The 25,420-nt window shown below is 38.6% G+C and overlaps 3 protein-coding genes across 19 annotated transcripts in view; 2 read left to right on the top strand and 1 right to left on the bottom strand.

Moving 5' to 3' along the window:
- Ten-m (teneurin transmembrane protein Ten-m) overlaps positions 1-8,790 on the top strand; it is a 554,800-nt gene extending 546,010 nt beyond the window's left edge. For all 12 annotated transcript variants that reach the window (XM_067359312.1, XM_067359311.1, XM_067359317.1 and 9 more), the window contains 2 exons: positions 107-860; positions 1,114-8,790. In XM_067359312.1, the coding sequence (XP_067215413.1) occupies positions 107-860; positions 1,114-2,602 (2,243 nt within the window). In that variant the 3' untranslated portion in view covers positions 2,603-8,790. The remainder of the gene's footprint in view (positions 1-106; positions 861-1,113) is intronic.
- On the bottom strand, positions 8,524-13,541 carry LOC105669997 (E3 ubiquitin ligase RNF121). Of its 2 annotated transcripts, XM_012363247.2 has the most exons (8): positions 13,380-13,541; positions 13,091-13,125; positions 12,813-12,954; positions 12,587-12,741; positions 12,281-12,509; positions 11,977-12,212; positions 11,776-11,892; positions 8,524-9,542 (listed from the first exon to the last, which is right to left on the bottom strand). In XM_012363247.2, exons 1-8 carry the CDS (start codon positions 13,413-13,415, stop codon positions 9,488-9,490), a joined length of 1,005 nt encoding a protein of 334 aa, XP_012218670.1. In that variant the 5' UTR covers positions 13,416-13,541; the 3' UTR covers positions 8,524-9,487. The 2 variants fall into 2 exon arrangements, with proteins under 2 accessions (XP_012218670.1, XP_012218671.1); XM_012363248.2 differs by lacking the exon at positions 8,524-9,542 and having other exon boundaries at positions 10,074-11,892.
- An 855-nt stretch (positions 13,542-14,396) lies between these two features.
- The window catches only part of Synd (protein kinase C and casein kinase substrate in neurons protein Synd), a 49,434-nt gene continuing 38,410 nt past the window's right edge, over positions 14,397-25,420 (top strand). The window contains exon 1 of one of the 5 annotated variants that reach the window (XM_067359358.1): positions 14,397-14,820. The gene's annotated coding sequence lies outside the window, so the exon portion shown is untranslated. The remainder of the gene's footprint in view (positions 14,821-25,420) is intronic. The other 4 variants (XM_067359354.1, XM_067359357.1, XM_012363364.2 and 1 more) reach the window with 4 other exon arrangements.

Here is a 25,420-nt window from a genome sequence, read left to right on the forward strand (position 1 = left end):
CTCATTAAGAGAAAATATTATTCATATATATTTCAATATATAAAACACAATGAAAATGTTAGAAATTAAATTTGTTAGCTAATAAATCACGAATCTTTTTTCTCAGGACTATCCTCGATACATTACACCTATCAAGAGACGACCAGTCTGGTGCGTAGCATCGACATCAATGAACCCAACTTTGAGATGCGTATTGAGTACAAGTATCACGCCGGTATTGTGAAGGACGAGAAGATCAAGTTCGGCAGCAAGAGCGGCATGGACAACGCTCATTATCGTTATCAGTACGATGGTAACGCGCGCATATCCGGTATCGAGGTCGACATCAATGGCAAACAATTGCCGCAGCTTCGTCTCAAGTACAGCCAGAATCTCGGCGTGTTGGAGGGCGCCGGCGATCTTAGAATATACAGGAATCTCTTCAATAGATCGGTCATGCAGGATAACAGCAAACAGTTCTTCACGGTCACGGATTACGACGAGCACGGTCGCGTCAAGACGGTGCTGATGAATATCAGATCGTTCGACGTGTTCCGCATGGAGCTCGAGTACGATAGTCGCAATCGCATCAACATGAGAAAGCTCACGATCGGAAAGGAATCGATGGAGAAGAAGGAATGGTCCAGAATGGAGAAGATCACTTATAATGCGGACAGTCATGTATTGGAGGTCGCGGATACTGAAAACAACTGGCAGTACGCGTACGACGAGAACGGCAATGTGATCGGTGTGACCGAGCATAATGAGAAGATCGTTTTGGGCTACGACAGCGGCGACCGAGTGGTTCAATACGGTGACGTTGAGTTCAATTCGTACGACGGACGTGGCTTCGTCGTGATTCGCGGAGAACACAAATATAGGTATGTATTTTTTAAATCTAATTAAGAATTTTTTTGTTTAATTAGAAAATGAGAATATTTTTGTGATTAATCTTTCTATAACAAACATAAAAGTTTACTTATTAAATATAATTGAAATTTATTTCTATTAAAATAATTTAATTTACGAAGAAATTTCTTTTTTTAATGAAAGTTTCATACAAAACTTCTACATAATGTTAATTAAAAGTACCTTAATAAATGCACATAAATGAAACATCAAATTTCTTCTCAGGTACAATTCACGCGGTCAGCTGATTCACGCCTCGGAGCACAAGAAGTTCCAGATCTGGTACTTCTACGACGATCGTGGCCGACTGGTGTCGATGAACGACGACCGCGAGAACATCACTCAATTCTTCTACGCGAATCCGAAGACTCCTGATCTTATAACGCACGTACATTTCCCGAAATTGTCCAAGACATTCCGGTTCCTATACGATTCGCGCGACTTTTTGATGACCGTGGAGACATCCGAGCAACGATTCTACGTCGCGACAGATCAAAACGGCTCGCCGCTCGCTCTCTTCGACACCAACGGCAATCTCATCAAGGAGATGCGCCGCACGCCGTTCGGCAAAATCATTAAGGATACCAATCCGGACTTCTATCTGCCGATCGATTTCCACGGTGGTCTTCTAGATCCCAACACCAAGTTGATCTACTTGAACAAGAGACTGTACGATCCGACCGTCGGTCAGTGGATGACGCCGGCCTGGGAGCAAATGGCCAATAAGCTCACCACACCGACCGACATCTTCATCTATCGCTTCCGTAACAACGATCCGATCAATTTCAAACAGAACGTTGAGTATATGACGGATCTGACGAGCTGGCTGAAGCTTTACGGCTACGACATCTCGACGATGCTCGGCTCCGAATACACGAAGGAGATGGTATATCAGCCGAACGCCGTGGTCACATCGCCGCAACTCACTCCGGACTTCGGCGTGATGTCCGGATTGCAGTGCATCGTGGATCACGTGCAGGAGAAGTTCTCCGACTTGGACTTCGTACCGAAACCGTTGCTGAAGCTGGAACCGAAGACGAGAAACTTGCTCCCGCGAGTGGCTCATCGCCGGGCGGTCTTCGGCGAGGGTATCCTGGTGTCGCGCGTCGGCAGCCGCGCTCTGGTGAGCGTGGTGGACGGCGTGAACAGCGTGGTGCAGGACGTGGTGACATCCGTGTTCAACAACTCGTATTTCCTGCCGCTGCACTTCAGCGTGCACGATCAGGACGTCTTCTACTTCGTAAAGGACAACGCGCTGAAGATCCGCGACGACATGGAGGAGCTCCATCGGCTCGGCGGTATGTTTAACGTGTCCACGCACGAGACGACGGAGCATGGCGCCGGTACGTGGAAGGAGCTAAGGCTTCACAATCCGGATGCGGCGGTGGTGATCAAGTACGGAGCCGATCCTGAGCAGGAACGGCATCGAATTCTAAAGCACGCGCACAAACGGGCCGTGGAGAGAGCGTGGGAAATCGAGAAGCAGCTGGTGATGGCCGGCTTCCAGGGCCGGGGTGATTGGTCGAAGGAGGAGAAGGACGAGCTCATCAGCCGCGGCACCGTCGACGGCTACGAGGGCGTCGATATTCACAGCGTGCACAGGTATCCCCAGCTCGCCGACGATCCCGGCAATGTCGCGTTCACCCGCGACACCAAGAGGAAGAGGCGGAAGAGCGGCAACAGGCGCAACAGGACTCACAGGCACGACTCGTGATTTGAGGACGTCACGACGCGAGTTCGGAGTATCGCTTGGGACTTGATTCGCGCGTGAATCCGTGATGCGAGCACGAAGGAACGGGAGAGGAGGGGAGCGAGCAGTGTGTCGGTGGAAAAGTGGGCAATGGTCCTAACTGCCACCGCAAACCTTGCGTAAGCTGCAATCCGCGCGCGCGGCCGACGTCGTCGCTCCCTTCTCTCCCCGATTCTCCTTTCGACCTCTTCTCCCCGCGCTCGTCGTCGCGAAAAGACGCGTAGATCTACCACGCGCGACCACGGACGCGCGATGCGTCTTGTGTCCGGTACAACTTACCCTCGTCGATGTGCCATAGAAGCGCGCCCATGCGATCGCGATCGATCCCAGATCCTAGATCGATGGCCGCGCATGCCGGGACGACGGGTGTGAGCACGGATCACGAAGTGTCAAAATTAAGCTAGTCGCATTATTAACGAAATGAAGAATATAAAGCTTGTTACATGGTGATTAGTTTATAGGAAAGAGAGAAAATGAGAGACACAGGGAGGGGAGAAATTAGAAAGAGAGATGGCGGATCGACGCGTGGAGGTGCGACAGGACGAAAGTGCATGCGTGAACTCTCAAAGTGCCGTCCGCGACGAAATCCGATAGTGTTTTTGCAAAAAAAAAATAAAGAAAAAGGTGGGAGGAAATACGTGTCTCGGACTTTCGTCAGAACGTCGGTCGAATTCGAGTTGGCGTTATTCACGCAACACAGGGTCTACAAGACACACGCGCGCGGAAGCGAGACGCGTCGAGATCGGCGCGTCGAAGTTAGAAGATGCGAGGCGAGAGGATTAATTTTCAATACAAAGATAAATAAATTTTCTGAGATTCCAAACGTCAGTTTTTAAACAAAAAAACTCTGCTCGGAATATTCTCACCTCGCATCTCTAGTCAAAACGCATTCGTTTGAGGGTGGACACTCGGTTCGACAAAGCGTCCGTGGACGTCGCCGTATAGGTCGCGTCGCGAGACGCCGTAGAGAAGCGAGGGAGAGATTGAGAGGGAGAGAAAGAGACAAAAAAAAAGAAACATGGAGAACAGATATACAGCAGATATTTTTAACATGGCGCAAATTGGTGTACTAGATGCGAGACGAGCAATTGTAAATATAGCTACTCGAACTTAATGGTAAATGTAGATAAAATATCGTAACGCGAGAACGGTCGTAAACTCAAGTGGAACTGTCGATACCGCTTTTTTATATGTATACAAAGAAAAGAAAACACGACACACGCATGAAGCTGTAGGAACTTAACGTCCCCGAAATGTACGCGAACGCGAGAAATATTCGCGGTGGGGAAAGTCGCAGAATTATCGAGACGCGTCGCGATTTTTTTTTTTTTTTTCGATGAAAAATTGTGAGAATTAAATGGGAGATTTCGTTAGAAGGAAACGCGACATTCGCGCGAAACGGATGGTTCACGTTAATCTCGATCCAGGCCTACGCACGATTGACACACACACACACATCGCTTCGCAAATCGGCCGAATGCATAGTCGCACCATTGGCATGGTTTCAACGATTTCGCCGGCATGTGCAAACGTATAATTGAGTGTTACAGAGTCAGGTATAAATACGGCACCTGGAATCGAAATCTGTCAAATCTAAAATCCATATTCAGATATAATTTCATACATATTTCATATGTATAAATTTAAAGAAAGCTATTTTGCAACGTAAATAAAACATATTAATATTTTACTATAATAATATTAATAATCAACGTGAAGTCTCATTAAAGAACAATGAGTGTGAAATCAATAGCAATCGGAAAATAATTAGAAACAATTATTTGATTTATCGTTGCAAAATTATCCTCTCAAACTATCTATTTTCAACTTTATACAGATTTTAAAATTGACGGATTTCGATCGTGATTGTTTGAGGTATAAGCGAATCTACGATTTGCCGTAGACAAAGTAGACGCGTGTAAATAGTATCGGCATCGTGTAAACGAGTAATAAGAATTATTACGACGTGACATCGTCGCGTAGTAAAGAAACGACATGACATGACATGACGAGACGAGCGACAGTCGTAACGGGATTCGTCGAAGTAATAATGTCCAGAAGAAATAATAAATAATAATAATATGATAACGATAAGTAATAAAAATAATAAATATAGTAATAATAATAATAATAATGGAAAACGATAATATTACCATTGTACGAAAAAATGCCCCGCCTATCTTTCTACTAAAAATGAAAAATTATTTTTTGAATTGTGTCGTCGAAGAAGTCCTATGTAACCGTGTGTATGTGGGATCGCCCCGTGAAAAAGAACCTCACCCCCGCGCTCCACCGAAGAGAGCACCCGGCAAAAAATAGATGGATTAACGAGACCTGATGCGGGGATTTGTTTCGTCGAGTCACAAATTCCTATTCTTCAAAATTGGGGATAGATTTTTCGCAATGGTTCAACTCTCTTTTCCATTCTTTTACTTCCGTGTTCATTTCATTTTTCATTTTATCAAAAATTTCGACAAATCGCATTTTTCATACGGAATTAAATTCGACGTTGACATCACGCTGTGTTCGAAAACTTTAAAAACAATCTACGGCTTTCACGATCAGATATGAAATTTAAATTATCGAAATAAATTCTCGATTTATCTTAATCCACCTATTTTTTACAGGGCACAACCTTTGACCCCTCCTATCTGTAACTGATATAGCTGAACTCGTCGGTGTTTATCAATATTGGATAAATAAGAAAAAAAAGTAAAAAGCGTAGATCGAAGTTTGTGGTTCGGGTCGAATGAAGTAACCGACTAATAGAAAGTAAAGACGCAAAAAAATACGAATATAACGCATAATATATATATAGGGGTACACGGTGAGCCAACGTGCGAGCCCACGCAGCTCCACCACGTTGTGTTCCGCGTAGGCGATATATAATAAATAAAAAAAAAAAACATACATAATCATAACTACAAACTTACGTACTAGTTGACGAGTTTAATGTGGGGTTTAGCGAACGGTTAAGGGAATGTGCTAGTGAACCTTACAAGTAACATCGCTGTACATATCTGTTGTGTATAGCCGACAACACGCCACTGTTCGCGAAAGTAGTCTCTTCACATCCTCGCGTAAAGGAAACATTTTCTACTACGAAATCAAGAAGAATTTTAGCGGCTAGATATTAATTCACAACATGTAACTCTCCGAAGTCATATTTCATAAGTCATATTTTTAAACCTGCATCGTTATCATACTTACACAAACTCCAAGATATTAACAGCTGAATTTCGTTAAATTTCTCACGCATTTTCTTCATTAAAAAAAAAATAGATTTATTAAAAGAAATTGATAAGATTTGTATAATACGAAATAGCAAATACGCCGCTAGGATTCCTATTATTTCGCTAAATTTCCGTTCGGAGTTAAATAGAAAAATTCTTTTCGTGCGTCAAACGCCTTCTTCAGACAGAAGCCCGAGGTTGGACGAGGCATATCGATCTGTGATTCATTCCGTATGTCAAACCGTCGATGCAGAGGCTAAATTTTATTTTCCTTCGTATAAATAGAACAAGAGTAAGGCCCAAAAGTTAGTAGCTTAACGCGGAAAATTGCTCAGCGCCATCAAGCCTCGGGCTCGGCTTGAAATATATGAGCTTGCCTACATTAATCTTTCAAAATCTCAGCGAAATTTACTCCAGAGAAGTGTCTCGACATTATTGTGATCTCAAGTAGATAATTTTCACCGTCGCTTTGCATACTGAAACGTATACTTCAGAGCAACATTCGCGACAATGATGAAAATTGTTTGCTTGGGAAAATCTTTTTCGAGTAATTTTGTCAATTCCTTTAATAACAAAAGGGTTGAATCACTTGGCTTGAATTAGGCTACCGAGAATATTTATTAGTCTCGAGTACATATTGGCTGAAAAGTTATTTGGCGTAAAAATATTAGAAATTTCTTAATTTCTCGTCGATAGACCGTCATTCTCGCCAGTTTAAAATATGATTTTTAAATCAATCGAGGCAAGATTCTCTTTACGTCTCCTTGAGTAACCCGTGTCCCTTCGATATTGCGTTTCTCTCTTCGGCACTTCGAGGAGATGAAATCCCGTAGCGCTTGTTACTGAGTTGTCCATTAACAGGCCGTTACCCGACACGCGCGCATTATTGTAGCTCGTAGAGACGCTCAGCATGCGGCAGCGTTTCCCGACACCTCGAACGAGCTAGTCGGGTGAAGGCTGCAAGCGGTTTTTTTTATGTGTACTCGTCTTGCAAAACGATACGTAAAAACGGGAGAGAGAAAAAGAAGCAGAAAAAATGATACGACGTTAAAAAGTCCTGTACTGTCGAGTTAACTTTACGCTTAGCGCATGTTTCCTTCGAGCGCAAGAGCCACGAGTGAATTCCACCTGCCGATATTTCTCGACGCTTTTAATTCTATTTCTATAAGATACAAAATAGACGCGATTACGAATATATGCAAAATTAAAGAATTATTCTCAGATTAATTAAGTCTATATAAATTTTATAAAAATATACAAAAACTTGTGTTATTCACATTACGTAAGAATGTAATCCTTATTTCTTTTTTTTATTATCAACATTTAAGCAAATGTATTTACACTCTGTGCGAATATCTGTAACATTTCGGAATCCAAGCATCGGAAAGAAACAGGCGCAGCGGAATTCTCGGCGCGGCTCATCGCAGGAAGGTGCAAAATTTATTATTGTTATGCCGGATCGCGGTCGGCAGAAGCGCGATCGATACGCGAGTAAGAAAAAGCAATACTTCATAACTATCGTGTATGTCTTGGGCGGCCGTTGAAGGGCCGACGGTAGAACGAGAGATGATATGTCAAAAGTGAGGAAAGCGTGAGGAAGGATGCGTGAGAAGCTAGAGAGCACGCGCGCGAAAGAGATATATATATAAATTAATATATATATATAAATATATAAATATATAAATATGCGCGTGAGTTGCGTTAACGATAGTTACTGCGAGGGGAAAGGAAGGAAGTCGTGCGCTTTTTTTTCTTTTATATATACAGACGAGCCGAGACGCCGTTCGTCGTACGTGCTCGTCGCGCTTCTTTTTGTACGCCACAGTGAAATTGCGGCGGTCGCGTGATATTTCTTTTTGTACATATTACATACGATCGAAAAACGGTATGCAACGTTTCGTTGAACGTCACGCGACGCCGAAACGCTCCTCGGGAACCTGCGACCGGTAATTCGCGTATTACGGAGTCCTCGCTTTATTCCGAATACGATAAATGTTAAAGATCTACGCTGTTGATTATGAATTGCGGCAATCTTATATATTGTATATTGTATATGTAATTATTTTCTATGTATTATATACTTTACCGTACCCGAAACACACTGTTGCAAAAAGTTCAGAAAAAGCTCTATGTTTAATTTAAGTCCACATGTTGTGTAGCAATTCTCATCTTCAACTTGTACTCTCATTCGCTGTGACTTTAGTACTTATCGTATTCTGAACACGGTATTGTGCGAAGTCTCCGTTATCGTTCGCAGGGAAAGAGAGCTGCTACGTAAAAAAAAAAAAAATCCACAATCGTACGCGACATTGATGTTGTTAATTAGGGTACCTACAATTATCCGTAGCGATAGTAGTTTCGTACACCTGTGCCCGAAAAAAAAAAAAAAAAAAAAGATGAAAGGAATTATGTCACCGTAGCGACCTTTATACTTTCATATAAAGACGACGGTCAATTTATACACGGAGAGGTAACGAAAACGTAAAACAAGAGAAAAAACCCCTTCCTGGCATTTCACTCTCGGCATTGGCGTGACGGTGAACGCGGCTCCGAATCTTCACACTGGAAATCCTAGCGAAGGACTTCCTCGCAAACGCGTGAACTGGCGATCACCGACACGACCGATACGCACGCTCGCCCCGTTCGTCTATATTTTTCTTTTACTTTTTTTTTTTTTTTTTTCGTTTTTCGTGAACTTGTACATAATTAATTGCGATCATTATGTAAATACTCTTGAAACACACACACGTACACACACGCGTGCCCACGCGCAAGGTTTATTTTAAAGACTACATCATGATATAAATATATATATATATATATATAAATATATTTACCATGTAATGATATTTAACAGTAAGGTAACATATATTCTATACTCTTACACGCTAAGTACTCAATAAATATATCTATAAAATCTCCCCGTGTTTGTGAATGTCTGCCCCTGGACCCATCCCGACGATCCCGTCGTATCGTGGCGTCTAAAACCATCCAACAAAGCCAAAAGAACTATAATCTCGAGTAATGTTAAACACCTCTGTTTATCGGACCCGTTGAAGGGACTACCGTTAAGTGTGTCCTCACCCCTAGGCCTCTGTCACCTCAACTCCCAATCCTTACGCGCCGAGTCGTAATTTCATCCCACGGATAATCACGAAAGACTTTAGACTATAGATATACAGATATAAATATATGTATATAAATATAAATACATATATATATATATATACGAATTATACGATACTCTCGCGACGGGTCCGACGTGGTCTGACAAGTACCTATGGATACGTGATGTGATGAAAGTTGTTTTTCTATCGATAATAACGAGAAAGTTTTAATTAAAGTCTTTTAGTAATATCACTAGCAAGTGTTGTCATTGCTTTCTTTCTCTTTCTCTCTCTTTCTCTCTCTCTCTCTCTTTCTCTTTCTCTTTCACTGCCCATACACATACACATACATACATATATACAATGTTGGACTGTGTGCGCGTCTAACGCGAGATCACATCTTTCCTTGGTGTGCTATCTCTTATCAGAGACTGCGAGTGTGTAAATAGGAACTTATCTGTCGGTGCTAGCTGAGAAACTATATGACAATACGGCGGTATTCTGTTACGCTAATCTGTTATGCCGACCAATTTTTCATGCTGATCCTTCTTGATATGAGGTGCTCTGTAAAAATTACAGGAATATGAAAGAAAAGACAATCGCAGCTGAATTAAAAAAAAACTCTTAAATATAAACAGGCTATTGATTGTGCTCAGGGAGATATTGCTATGCCGTCTACGAGCAGCGCAGGCACACATTAACTCTCTTTACAGCGCTATTTGTCACGGAATTTCTTACACTTCAATGCAATTAACATAGGTATCTGCATTAAGCTAATTGATATTAGTATTGCAATTTACAAAAAGAAATCTCTTAGAAATATCTCTGGAAACCAATCGTTATTTTCTGTTACAAACTTTATATTCTAATAGATAAGTACCGATTTTTCTAGTATTAACGATGTTAATCATTTTCAGCCGCAGGAGAGTTAACGATAGTTGAAGATTAATAATGAAAGAAACGTGGGCTTTATATATAATTTTAAACCATTATTAGTCTTCTTGAAAATTCAAAATACGAGCTTTTTCTGTTTGTGAAAATTATTAGACCAACAAAAACATCGAACATATAAAGGAAGTGAGTACCACAGCTAAGTATATTTAATGTACATAATTTTATTACAAATATTCTTGACAGTGGCTTTCGTTCTTTACAAAAGTTCAAATGTGTTATATGGTATTTCTGTGTAAAGACAAGATGGAAGAAATACATATTACGTTCCCGTTGGTTCTGTTATCGAACTGCATAATGTGCTGAGGGATTTTATATTTGCTCAATCAGATACAGAACCAAAGGTTACAATTAAATTGCTGAGAACATTTATCAAATTTCCCTCTCTCGTGTTACATTTTAAAAACACATATAACAAGAGCGATTAACAACACTGTTAAGTGAAACTAAATTACAATTGTTGATTTACATATGCATATTATAATGGTTTGATTACCATTTCTTTAAACGCCGCAAAGCTTGCAGCATGTAACATAATTTGTGTAATGTTCATACACATTAAAAGATTTTATTACAGAAAATATAAGTTAATGGAAAGGATGTGTTATCAAATAGTGCTTCTATAATCAATCGATATCTATTATCTAATCAAAAGAAGAACGAGTGATAAATAAATATTTCTATAATTATCACAACTTATATTTTTCAATACTCTGTACTCTTTCAATTCTCATTTTACTATTACGAAACATTATTTACTAAAGAATCGTTAAAATCATTTAAACGAAAATAGTATGCATACATAACGATATACACATTTTACGTTGTCATATATTTTATTATTTCATTTAGTCTAATATGGTTTTATATGCATAGATTATAACGTATGAATACATTGTGAGTAATCATACGATATATCATATACACTTTTTGTTAACTTCCTCTTGTAATTTTATATATTATCCGATAAAACAAAGACTGGAAGCAGCACCCGTTACGGGCAGGAATGATAAAATGTTATTCATTATTAGAATTATTAGAATTACAGAACACAATTGTACAATATGTATAGACAATAAATTAATAATAGAAATTTATGTCAATATATTGCTACAATCTATCTTTTAATTTAATTATAACATAACTTGATTGAGTAAAACTGATAAGGCGGACTATTTAATGTAAATAGAACAATATACAAGAAATTTGGTACAATAACTTAATCCTTCTCATGTCTTTTATAAAAGATTATCTATATAACAAATATCTCCTAAGACTATCTAGGATAGCAAATGTCTCTCTTATTTTCAAAATGCGTACAATCCTTAGAGAAAATATATAAAAATATCGCCATATATCTTATAGCTTACTACATCACTCTTAATGATTTGCTTAATGCGTGGCATGCTTTTTTGGTATATATATTTACGTTATATACGTTAATTTTAATCATTGATCCTTACGATTTACTTTCATATTTATATGAATAAGATTTGATTTATAAAGAATTTTTCTGTTCTATTTCTTTGGTTTAAAAATGTTTATATATATTTGTTCTAATATAGATATACATTTATTTCCACAGAAATAGATGTATATCTTTTAAGATTAACGCTGATGTGCTATTATCACTGATGCTTTATGTTTAGACACGAGTAGGATTATTAGTTTTGCATTCTGCATTTCCTACCTAATAAAATACTTTTTTTTTATAGACAACAAAATTATAGTAACAGCATATACAAAAATACAAACAGAGTATTTATTAATAATTTTCTTTAGCGTTGCTATAACACAACGATGGTGCATATAAGAACAGTTGGTTTTCGCAACAAATATTACTTACTCAAGGCCCAGAGCCCAATTGATACCTTGAACTAGGAACAAAATTAAAGGCTGCCAAGCAACTAACCATCTCAACCAATCCAACAGTTGGCCGTATAAGACATGTGGGCGTTGCCATCTGTATAATTTATTAAGGTATATACAATAGATAGATTAGTGTCAGATATTCGTTACTGCATTAAACACTTTATAAAAAGGATACGGATTGCAGAACATTTTTTTTAAATCGACCTTCTCTTTGCAATAGGGGCAAGTTTGTTTCTTCCCCACAATACACCAACCCCTAATGCAAAATTCGTGGAAAACATGTTCGCAAGTAAGTTTGTATGTATTTTCAATCACGCCTTCCTCGTGCTCAGAAACTAGAAGCTTATTTCCACATACTGCGCAAACATTCGGCTCCAAAGTTCTGGTTGGAATACTGCCTGGGGTGTAATACTGAAAACCACATTAAACATTATAAAATTATCTATGTAATATAACATTTAAATATGATAGTTGCATACTCCGATATGTGACGCCATTTTGTCAGCACATATTTCAGCAACATCCCTTGCTAGTACGCCAAAGTAAAGACCATAAAATAGAAACAAGACACCGCAGTCCACCCAGACGTGAGGTTTAACGTCAAATACGATATTTAGACCCAAGAATGTAAGTACGCACAAAACGTAACCAAATAAGCCTAGTACATAACTGAGCTTATAAATAAAATAAAACCATTTATACACTAGCCTGCAAAAGATCAATTCTCCATTATTATCTTATAATCGTTGCTTATGCAATCAATATTAATAATTATTCAACATTACCTTGGTGTTGTACCTTCTATTGGCTTTTGAACAGCTTTTCTTACTACTAAACCTGTTATACACGACGATAAAAGCCATAAAAATATAAATCTCCACCAGTGGTTCTTTAAACTGATTCCAAATGGAATAACCCACATAGCTACTAGTGTTATAAACTATAAGAAAAATATCTTGGTCACTTTTTTTTTTCAAATATTTATACAAAAGAAATATATCATTGTTCAACCTGATATGATTTAAAGTGCCTTCTCTTCCATTCAACTAATATAATCTGTGCTACTGTTAATGTTATCAACAATACAAGTAGCATTTCTGCGTGCATAGATTCATGACCCTTGTGCTGTTCGTGCATTTTTATATGTTCCACCCTAAAAAGAAAGTTTAATAAAAGTTCTATTAATATTTTTTAAATATATATTCTAATTAAAGATGTTACAAGTTAAATCATAAAAAATACAAAACAAGACTTATGTTATAATGCTATTATAAAAATTAATAAGTTACCTCCATTTTTCCTCTGGAGTTAGGTCAGCCTCGCTCTAAAAACAAAAAGTATTAAATTGCTTGTATTGCAACATTCTAAGCAATATGACGCAAGACAATGTGCAACATTTTTCTTAATAGTACAATTATTATTAACAACAAGAATCTATATTTGAGACGAAAATAAAGCCTATTAATGAGTTAGCATAATTTTAAAGACACGTTAATGAAGGTTATGTTTTCGACGACCTTGCATAGGCATATTATTTCCACATTGCCTAACGCTTAATTCGTAAAATTATGCACTTACTTTATTTGGCATTTGATGCATTTCTCGTATACTCATGGTAAAGACTATATTCTATTAACGCTCAAAGAAAAGTGTTAATAAATTGTCATAACGCAGACGACGCGTTGCAGCAGAACTGACAATACCGTTAGCAGTGGTGCACATTCACTCAATGACCGGTATTTGTGTTACATATATTATCATACATGATCACAAATAATTTTTTTAAACAAAGAAGTAATCAAAAGCTAAAAAAATGTTTCATAAATTTCGGTATAATTTTGCAATTACTCGGTTTTTTACACATTCCTTTAATCTAGTTTCACAGAATGCAACAATTTATTTAATATTTCGCGCCGAAAACATTGCTTCTATCTATTCATCTATTCTTCGTAGCAGCACTTTCTCACTTTTTCTTGCTTCTCTCTTCTTCTTTCCAATGCATAATTATATATATTATCTATCTCATATTATGAACAGAAAGTGCAACATGTGTAACTATGAAGGATAGATTTCGTGTTTCTAACGTCGCTGCTGGATGGTTTTGTGTCGTAAGATAAAAATAATTGTTAGGTAATGTATACATATAACTACTAAACTTTGAACTCATGAGAATAATGAAACTAATATCACTAATTGTTTCCTATTCATTATGATAGCAACTCTTATGCAGTTTTTTAAAAGATACAAATTATTCACATAACCTACATAAATACCTATTTTATAAAATCTCAATTGAACATAAAAGACATGGTATAATATTTAATTTATATCTTTATTTCTTTTATATTAAATAATCTCAAGTATTTTATATGATATACATTACATATCACTATTATATCGGTATAACCTTATCAACAAACTTTTGCTTCAAATATCTTTGAATATTACTATAAGATATGATACAAATTTATTATTATATTATAAAGAAACTTATATTAAATATTACAAGTCAATATACTTAATCTGTAAAAGAAAAGATTAATAATATTTGAATTGATTAAACAGTACATTCAAATTACGCGCGCGCGGTTTGGGATAAAACTGCGCACGCATAAAGGAACCAGCTGATGATTTCGACCAATAAACGCGTTTCGTGCACGGTCGTCAGCGCTCGGACGTTTACGGCGCTAAACTACACCCAATGCTAGGGAAACGAAGCAGTGAGGGAAGAGCTGCTAATTCACTCGGCGGAGTAGCAATATGAACGTCTGTGGTACCGTTCGTTGAGTAAACGCGCGACGTGACAAAATTCCATTGCCGTGAAATTGCGCGCCGTACGTGTCAGCGGGTCGGCGTGACGTTCCGCGTGTCGCGTGAGTGTTAACAGTGTGTCGGTGCCTGATTACATCCCGTACACGTGGATACACGGATTTCTTGGGAGCTGGTACTACGGATTTTCGGAAGGATACCGCCAGCCGTCGGTCCCGTCGGTCGCCGTCGTGCTGAGGAATTGCTTTCGGTGAGTAACGCAAAATTGCTTAGCGTCTCACAAACAACTGTCCGTTGGAATGATGCGTAGATTCGTGTAATTCCGGCTGGTTGTCGACAACCGGCCTACGTATTCTCAGGTATTCTAGCTCGATGTTTTCACACTTCACGCTTTTGACAGGCAAAAAATTGTTTTTACGCCGGAACCACTCGTTCCCGCGCCGAGCCGCAAAAACTAATTGAAAATTCAGAAAAAAAACGCAACATATACGAATCACACATCTTGCGTGCGATATAATATTATTATATTACGCATTATTAATATAAATAATATTACATATATCGTGACATCTTCATGGAAATGTACAATGATTATCATTATTGACATTTCAATTTCTTTTTGCAAATGCATCTACAAAAATAGCTACATATCAATTTCTATAAGTGGTCAACGCGTTTTAAAACAATGATAGAACACATTCGAGTGTTCTCACGATAATGTTTGCTCTGAACGGTGATTATTTATTGCCGTGATCAAATTTTTTCTGTTCTTAGTTTCCATTCTTAATCCTTTACACCGTACTTTCAAGGACTCCACGCGATAGTATTAAGTAATGATTAGAGATTTATTATTCCAGTCAGCCTTTCTACTTGTGTCATATATTGAGTCATTTATTTTTTCGACAAATAAACGTGCATTTTTTTTTATCGTGAAATCGCATTGAAAAAACACAGGCTGCTGCAAAAGACCCTTTTTAAGACGTCACAGTTTAACAGGTAGCCTCCCCCCCCCCCTTCCTCCTCTCGTATAGAAGTAAGCAGAAAAAGTTCTGACACGGCGCCGCCGATTACCGACCCTGAAGATGTGCCGTGGAATGCGGAAAAACGCCACGGAGAAGGTCAATAGTTTCGCGGCCGGCCGCCATTCGATCCCTGAATCCGATATCGAATCGAAGATCGCATTTATCTGTTGCACCCCATTTGTATCGGGAATCGACCGCGGTGCAATATACGCGATAAAATGCATCTCGCGGCTCGTGCGAGAGTCATCGATCGCACTGATTTATCATCGTTCCGCTCATTAATTACGGCAATTCCAACAATACCGCGCTCTCCGCCATCTTCGCCGATTTCGTTTGCGTTTAATCGTGAGAATTATCGCCACGGGTCTATATAGAAAGTAATAAAATTTAGACCCCTATTTGTATCCCACATTTAACGTTAATTGCGGTCGTTTGATTCTCAGACTGAGATAACGTTCTACGTCGTAAGACAAATAAAATCCGGCGTGTTCGGCTAAATGTATGGATTGAAATTCTCAATTACGATCATTCTGGCAAAATAACTCTATTTAAAACCATCCAATTTAAAAACACCAATTGTTTTTTAATTATATATTGCGTAAAATAGAACAGTCTTGCGAAATACAATGCGTAATTTTATTTAAAAATAGAATTTATATATTGCTAAAATAACAGGATTGCTTTTTTAATCTTTAGTACAATCTATTATACTCTTGCACGAGGCTCTTTACAAAAATTATTGGAAGATGTGGGTCTGAGAAATTATTTGTCCCTTGATTTGCATCGAAGAGTCCTAATTACTTCCCATCCCCGTCCTCTCTATAGTCCGTGTTTTCTCAGCGCGCTGAGATTAATACAATTTGTGTTCCTCGGAGGTTCGATAATGCAGTTTTGTCGGTGCACGCGGAACGGATATAAAGTCAGGGAACTCCGAAGGAGCAAAGTCCTCTCGTGCCGGTTGTTTGGATGTCGTACAAATTGGCAGACCTCCAGGTTTCCGCACTCTCTTATCCCGCGCGAGCGCTCGCTCGCCGCCCGCGAATATCGCATTCCTCCTTAGCATCCGCGTGAGCCATAAATGTGTGTATATATGTGCGAGATTCGCTTCCGCCACGGATACATTTAAGCGCCTCGTGTTCGCCGAAAATATGCCGTTGACACGTCGCTACGAATACACGGCAATCGTATTACTTGTATATACAGTAAAAATATAATTTTACACGGAATTAAAAAAATTTTTTAATATTTGAGGTAACTCGAAAATAGATTTTTCACAATGATATTTATAATTTGATATTTTTTCCATTTTCTTTTCCATTTAACGCGATAATTTCCGGACGGGTTTGATATTGTAAAATTGCAGTATATGAAAAATAAATATGAATTCGTTTTTCGGATTATTTCAACAGATATTTGATTTTGGACTTATCGCAACCCAGATACGTAATATCAAAAATTGAAATCAAAAAGCTATTTTGTTGAACGGAAGTATTGCACATATCATGGGATCACTGCTTAAATCAAAACATGCTTGTTTTTCCAATCAAGTGCTGTTTAGGCTCTTTAAATAGAAAACGAAATCTAATCTGAAACAATATGGTATTTGTTTTGTGATATAATCGTCGGAATATTTTAAAGCCCTGATGACTGGAATTAATGACATTATTGGCTGACACAACGCAAAGACATGAAATGACTCGTAAAAGTGCTACGGTGCTATAAACCGTTGTAAAACTGAATCATGACATAATAAAAATGCTTATATCAGTTGAGAGGCATGATAACGCATTCGTTACGATCTTATCAAACAGAACGACCGTAATGGAGCTACAGATCAAATACGTGATCGTGATAACGTGTTGTACTTTGCACAAATGATCCAGCTACCTTTGTTACGTTTTATAACGATGTTATTCCGAATAATATTACGAAAGGCGCGTAACTATCTCTTGAATGAGAAAATTTGAATTAAAAGTTACGTCGTTATCGTGCAGAACAAAAGATCGCGATGCATCGTAAATGTGTGATTAAAAAGATCGCGCTATTTTATTGGCTGTACGCCGTCAGAATCTGTAATTACTGACGCCTCGCGTAATTGCACGGTGCTTCGTGACGTATCGCCGGTAAATCGTCTGGAAGGTTAAGGCCAAGGGTGGTGATTGTGCGATAGAAAGGATGAAAGCCGTTTATCATAAGGAAGAAGAAACGAATTCGGAATTAGTAACAACAGTTCTCGCGTTTGTTTGTGCTACCGCGCTACAATACCTGTAAATATTTTGCCAACACGAACATATTGTCACAATAACGTTTTGATTTGTAAGCAAGATTTGTAAGCATATACACCGTATTTTAAAAACGGCTGAAACGCAAGATTAGTATTCTTAAAAGTTTGCAAAAAAATTCTCGACAATATTTAATTCAATTTTAATGTAAACTATTTCAAAATTCCTTTATCTTGCCTTGATGACTTCAATTTAGATGGACTTTTTTTTATAAATATTTTTCTCTTTTTCTACTTTGATGCGTTTTCTATTTTTGTTCTTCGACGTGTCCATCGCATTTAAAACGTTTTATCGTCGGTATTTATCGAGATCCACCTGTTGAAGATAACTTTCGCCATTGCGAATGCACGCTATAGGCAATCGCAACCGGATGAGATGCCATAAAGTTTTCCAGTGATGCGTGCATTCCACGTTGGGGACGGCGCTTCCTGTAAATACCGTAACGGGAATAGAAAATAGCACGCGCGCGCGCGCGCGCGTGTACCACACGGTTCGTGGATCCGCCTTTGAGGGGCGTCGAAGGCATGCGAGCGAGAAAAAAATCACGGCCGATTACAAATTCCGCTGACTGACGCGATATTTCTCGGTGCGGTCGTACATCTCTTTCTATCCTTCGTTGCACCTGCCCACGTCGCGTAACACGCATTAAATCTCTGAAAGGACGTTGCGTGGGCAATGTGGAGCGCGGCAGTGAATGGAGCGACTATTCGATATAAACAACACCGGCCTACCTGTAAATTGCGTAATCTGTCTTTTTACACGTGATCCATGTATTTAAGATAACTGTCCCGATATGTGTGGCACCGGTTTTTTTCCCATCTGTCTTCCTCCCGGCGTAAGACCTTGGTTCGATTGCGTGCGTAATGCTGAAGTACCATCAATCTTTGGTTTTCCAGCTACAAGCGATTAAACGTGAAACGGTATTCGGCAAATTTGAGAGATAAAAGTAGATAACGAAATCTTTCTTATTGCTCATACATCATCGCTTTTGCGTCATTTTAACAGGATTTTATGTAGTTTGAAAAATAATGATTAAAATAGCGTGAGGTATTAAAGATTAAAGATTGAGAATTATATGACATAAATTAAGTTTGTAAAAACGATTAATCAATACGCTTTGCTCATTTATTTAAATACTTTCAACATCTTGCACATTTTATTTGAAGATTTATTGGGATATAAAATTTTAATTATTAAAGCTGTATCCGCCACTTGTCGTGACTTCAATCTTCGATCGCTGTTTCCATTTGATCGACGATGCGTTGGAAATTCGGTTTCGCAATGTATCGCGAAAGCGATGTTGCCCGATCGCTACGTATTTACGCGCGACACGCAAAGTGAAATTACGTGGAAAAATTCGCTCGTAAATTTTCCCCGCATCACGCAATCGTCACCAGATAACATTTACCCACGTGTCTGTCACGCCGTCTCCTATCGCGATCGTAATTTATTGAGTTACAATTTAACGGACGATCTAACGTATCCAGCACGCGCATTATGGCATTTCGCATTTCCGCATTTAACATTTAATCGACGTAGTTGAATAGAATTTAAAGGACTATATAGAGGAGTCCTTTGAACGCGTTAAAAATTAAAGGAAAAAGAAAAAAAAAGAAACGACACTAATACAATCTCAATCATTTGAAAGCAATAACGGGAAGCGATCACGTCCATGATAAATTGTGACAGCTTGCGTACACAAGCGAGTACTTATTTCCTGGCGACGCGAGAGATTAAGGAATCATTCTGATGGAGATTTGCGATATTCGCCGGGCACTGCCGTCGCCGCGAGAAAAGCGAAATATCACCGCTCGTTCATAAATGATAAATGCGCGCATAATGAAAAGTGATTTGCACGCTGGACACAATCGCGAGGCTAAGAGGGCGGAATATTTCGTGGGCTGCCGCTTATAAAGCGGTTGAGTATTCACCAGTCACGTAATCGCGAGCTATTTTCTATACTTCGGGGAACCCGCATCGATAATTGTGTTTCATCGCACTATAGCACAACGCGTAAACTTCCTCTTCCCACATACCGTGCAATTACCGGTAACCCATTTTTCCTTTCAACTAGACGGCGAGACCGCCGAAGGCATCGCGCAATGAGACCGATGGAGATTTATCACCGACGCGTCGCGCCTTTCCCTGAACGCGAATTATCCGCGTGCCGCTTTGTAATCAGATAAAGCCGCATATAATGACGCTAGAGATAGCGATAGCGGTAACGAGTCCGACAACCCAGATAATTTGTGTAATAACATCGAGAGTGTATCGAGCGGCGGGCTCTCGAAGCCCTGGCGAAGCCGTTTAACATAAAAACAACATAACAATATAATTAGATCGTTGATTGTATCAGCTACACTAATTCGCAAAGTTATTTAACACCCTCGCGACGCATGTAGAAACATAATCAACCGAAGAGCACATTCTCCTTTTCAAAAAGGGAGAAATTTCATCCAGTTTTTTTGTAATATAAATTTACTTTTGTAATCCTAGATTCTGTGTAAAACCGAAAATTAAAAATGACTTCTTTGTGCTTGAATTGAATAAAATGTACCACGCGACGTCGAATGTGTCAAAGATATTCTGTATCCTTTTTATATTACGATACGGGATTGTAATATCACAATAGTACAATGTTACAAACGAACATTTTTAGATTATCGGATTATTTCACGCACGATTCTGAAGATACATTGATTTTGCAAGTAAAGAAAGTCTACGTGTCTGGTCGAAGAATTTGCAGGTGGTGCACGATGTGTAGTAGTCTGTAACGAGGTTATATGCAGCCTCCAGTGAATGGCCGTCGTCTCCAAACGGTGCCGCAATTTTCCGATGCCTTGGCACCCCGTTTCTTATTTCGCCCCCTTCGCCCGTCCCCGCTCGTGTGCCCCATTATCGTTCTCTTCGGTCATTGATGCGCCGAGCGGTGGGACTCGCACCCACGCGCGAATCATCAACCTACTCTCCGCGCCCGGTCACGTCCTCGTTTAGTAAGTTACAGGGCATTTGATCGCTCTAATAAATTGGAATGCAATAATATTGCTGATGTACTTCCACACGCGACGAAGTGGGCGGTGCTCTGTAAACGCGTGGGTGTAGTTTAATACGCGCTTGAAATAATTTTTAACAAACTTCGAGCTCTCCATAATTTAAATTTCGCGATGCATTAATAAGATAGAGGAAAATTAAAGGGAATATTAGCAGTAAAGATTCCAAGTGAAAAAATTCTCTTGAGTTAATTTCGAGCAGTCGTTATATAATCGTCTAACGTGGAATGTAAATGCAAATAAAACGTAGTAGCCAGCGAATCGCGATGACACAACGTTCGGGAGATTCTGTGTGCATACCTGGAGGTCTGCAACGGTGGTCGAAAGTGGGTTAGCCGAATGGCATAGAACGGCAAGCGATAGGTATTCGATTTTCTCTACCGGTCTTCTGCTAATTCATTACACTCTCTCTCTAAAGCGCGTACGCTGCCTTGGAAATAATTATTCTATACATAAATCAAATTATAGGAATCTTAAACCCGACATTAATATACCCCATTATTAATCAATCATTCAAATTGTTAAACAAGCAAGATTATTGCTCTCGTCTCTTTGCTTATTTAATGGGATATCCTAATTTTTTCTCGTTTTTAAAACGTCTGGAGAAATCTCTTTATTTCTGACGTTTTTAGGACATCCGGGAAGAAATAAGATATTTTTCCGGATGTCCTAAAAACGTAATGTATACCTTACTATTATTTTTGTTCAACTAATGGCGCATTCCTGAGGTGCTGCGTCACAATATTTGAAAGCGAAACATTATTGGAAATTAATCCGCATATTAAACTGTCATGTTTTGCATCGCAATTAAACTATCGTAAACGTGACATTTTAATATTGGAAAATAATCTTATTGCAGTATACTTTTCTGAATATTTATCTTTTTCTGTTTATATTCTGGTAGACCATTATTGCCAAATAGTAAACTATTATATACCAAACATTCTTGAACCAATATTGTGTAACTTTATGAAACCAATATTATGTGACTAATAATTTTTTAAATATTTTTTATGGAGTATTAGTATAAATATCTAATATATTTTTTATGAAACATTAAATTTATGATATAAAATCACGGAATTATATATCATTACCGAAATAACAACACATAATACACATAAGAAAATCTCTATGAGATTATTTAATGAAACAAATTCCGTATTGCCTATTTTACGCAATATATAATACATTAATTATTCTCTTATCCTTCGTACCTGATTACAAATCAGTACAAATCAATATCTAATTTAAAATAATATCTCTGCGGCGCGACAACAACTTAAAATATCAGGCAATAAATACTCACGATCTAATCTTGAGAGTTTAGTCATCGATGCATATCGCATAAAACAATGTCAGAGAAGTTTGATTTGGATCGTCGCAGGGAGGAATGCACACGAAGAAATTCTCTCGGCGCTTGCAGATGCGACGGCACGTGTGTTAGCGCGAAACTACCACCGTAACGAACATAAGAAGTTACATCGTGCAGGCCGAGTGAAAGGATTCCTTGGCTCACACTTTTACGTCGCAACCTTCGGACGTGACGCATAAGTGCTATTCGTCATTTCCGCTTTTGCGTGGCGTGTGTATCGTTTCTTGGCCTCGTCTACGACTGTAGGGGCAAAAGCCAGTCTTTGGTGCCTTCGGATAAGATCAGCAGAAATACGATAATGTTCGAGAGAGTGCATTCCTTCCTGTGCGCCGCTGCTGCGATTGTTAATAAAATTATTTCTAACGATTTCAATCGTGAAAAATTTTCCTGCTTTCTCGAAGGGTATATTTAACTTTTATTTATTATTCTCAAAGCACCCTGATATTAGATAATTTCGAATGATTGATAATTTGGATGATACTTTAGGTCAAGAATTTTTTAACCTCTTTAAAAAACTCGAAGCAGTTTTTTTTTTATCTCTTTTTAAAATATATGCATCGTATGCGCATACATATTTTCACCGGCACCTCGGTGTTTGATGCCTCCGGCTTTGCAGATGCCTCGTGCAATTTTAATTCAATCCCTCGAGATTTACTCTTGTGGTCCCAGAGAAAGTCCGTCCTTCAACAATAATGCAATTTCTCGTTCGCTTTGCAAGCTGGAAACTTACTCGTCGGTCGCCTAAATTAAATTGCAATAGTTTTTATAACCGCATCTCTTATAATTCTAAGCAATTATGTGAAAAACTCAATTAAGTGACAAATGAGTTTATGATTAATTAGGGATCTTTCTTCAATTACTGCAAACTTCTCAATCTTTTCAATAGCGGTTATTTAATCGGTAAAGTGATAATAATATAATGATGCTGTAATTACATAGTTTTTATAAAATCTCGAGGCGGAAACTCTGAAGGGAGTGCATCGTCAAGTAATATATAACTGTATGCAGAAGTAGATGGAAGATCCATCGAGTGCAACGAAGCGCGGAGTCTAAAATGAATGGGAGCATGTCCTGCGGTTAGAAGGAGAAGAGGTACCGTAAGGAAGAGGACGTTCGATCGAAGCCAAGTATTGGTTTCATAAGAAGATCTCAATTTGCGGTCCTTTATTCGATAGTCTACTTACAGCTACATAAATTTTTTTAAACGGTAGTAAATACTATTTTCATTAAATTTTGTCGTCATGATAAACAAATCGCCAACTCGCTAATGAATTGATAAGACTCAGAAGGAAATGTGATGACAAAGCATACGTAAGATTTGCGGTAAGATAATTTTCACTATGAACATTTAGAAGATTTTTTTATTTGCGAGGGTTTCGTTATTAGTGAAATAAAGATCACATCTTTGACTTAAGATTGTTTATCATTAAAGTTTTATCGTTTTGCTGATGAAGAAAAAAAATTATTTCTTTACTGCACAATGTAGATTCAACATTTTTTCGACAAAGTCATCTCTCGGGTGAAGTAATTGCGATGAATCACGCGATTATGTACGAGTAGAGTTACCTCTCTGCCCAATCTAAACATAAAACAACGACTAGAGAGATTTCACGTAGATAGGACTATTCGTAGCTTAACGGGTTCTCTCGGTCACCTTCGACCTTCGAGCGCCTTCGGCACTTTTCCTACGATTCACTTAGATGCTCCCGTTGAACTTGTCCCGAATTCCTCGAAGCTTGCCAGTCACGTTTCCTCGCCGCCCTGTCCGCGGAACATAATTAATCGCTGCTCCATTTCCGTGCGTGACCTTCCTCGAGCGAGCATTCGTTGATTCTCGGTTCGGCCAATGCAAGTCGATGATTTGCAGAGAACGAAATCGAATGACGTTAGCACAACGTTCGCGTGAAACTCGGCTCGTGCTAAAAACAAGTTCTCGGAAAAATAAAATTGTTGATGTGCACTTTGTAACACATTGCAAACATAAAATAAAATTATTCGGCGCCTTGTGTTAATCTAGCATCTTTACTATTAAATTGATAAAAATACAGTTTTTAATTTTTTTAATACAAATATGCACTTGATCCAGAAATGCGGATCGGAAATAGAAGACATTGATGATATCGGATGCATCTTCCGGTAATAAAATTTGTACTTGATTTCCAGTGGCGAGAATGACACGTTGAGAAAATATAATTAACTGTCATTATACGGCCCAGATAGAATTAGATAAAAGGTATTATTGCCAGTACTATCATTTCTCCGTAAAGACATCCTTTCTCATACATAATTACAGTTCTACGTAAAACCCTTGGCGATGCATTTAACCGCATTTCTTCTCGTGACGATAATTGACATGGAATCGAGAATGTCGTGAACGCGTGTCTGTAATTCATAATATCAGAGCACTCTATATAAGATTGAGTTGTCCGCGCATTTTTCGCAGGTACATACATATATATACATCGTCATTTCTTCGACGACCTACATTTGTCAATTACTTTTCACTGCATCCAGTTCTTCTCGTTGAGCAATGTACCGTGCAACGATACGAAGACCTTGCGTCCTTCAGTGACATTTATGAGAGATAAATCGTGGAAGAATTTCTTTGTATCACTAACGTCATTTTCTTCTAGAGTTTGTTCTTGTATTCTTTTCTTTTTGTATTCTTTTGATACTTCGCATTAATTACCGCGTGCGATCAGGCTTTGCGTCATCCGTATGTAGTTTCACGCGGCACTTGGCGCAACGCGAAGAATAATGTTATCGTGATTCAAACGACCTAGATCGCAAGCATTACGTAGGTTTATTATTATCAGTACGAGGTATATCAGTACGGCGCTATAGCGGTTTCGACGGTCGATAACACGCCCGAAAAATGCTCACGTCTCGGAAACGTGATTCTCACTATTCAGAAGTGAGAAAGACCGAGGAAATGAAATGTCTCATACGTAGTCGGCAATCAAAACACACCGTCCGACCTTTTACCGCGTGCAAGGACCTATCAGATCAAAGCGATTACAACGATGAGGAGTGAGACGGTGCTAGAAACATGATTGTGAGATACGAGATTACGATATTTTACCGGGTAAATCACGAATACGGCCTTTGTTATTATTTACTC

The sequence above is a fragment of the Linepithema humile genome, chromosome 7 (assembly GCF_040581485.1).
Source record: "Linepithema humile isolate Giens D197 chromosome 7, Lhum_UNIL_v1.0, whole genome shotgun sequence".
NCBI lineage: Eukaryota > Metazoa > Arthropoda > Insecta > Hymenoptera > Formicidae > Linepithema > Linepithema humile.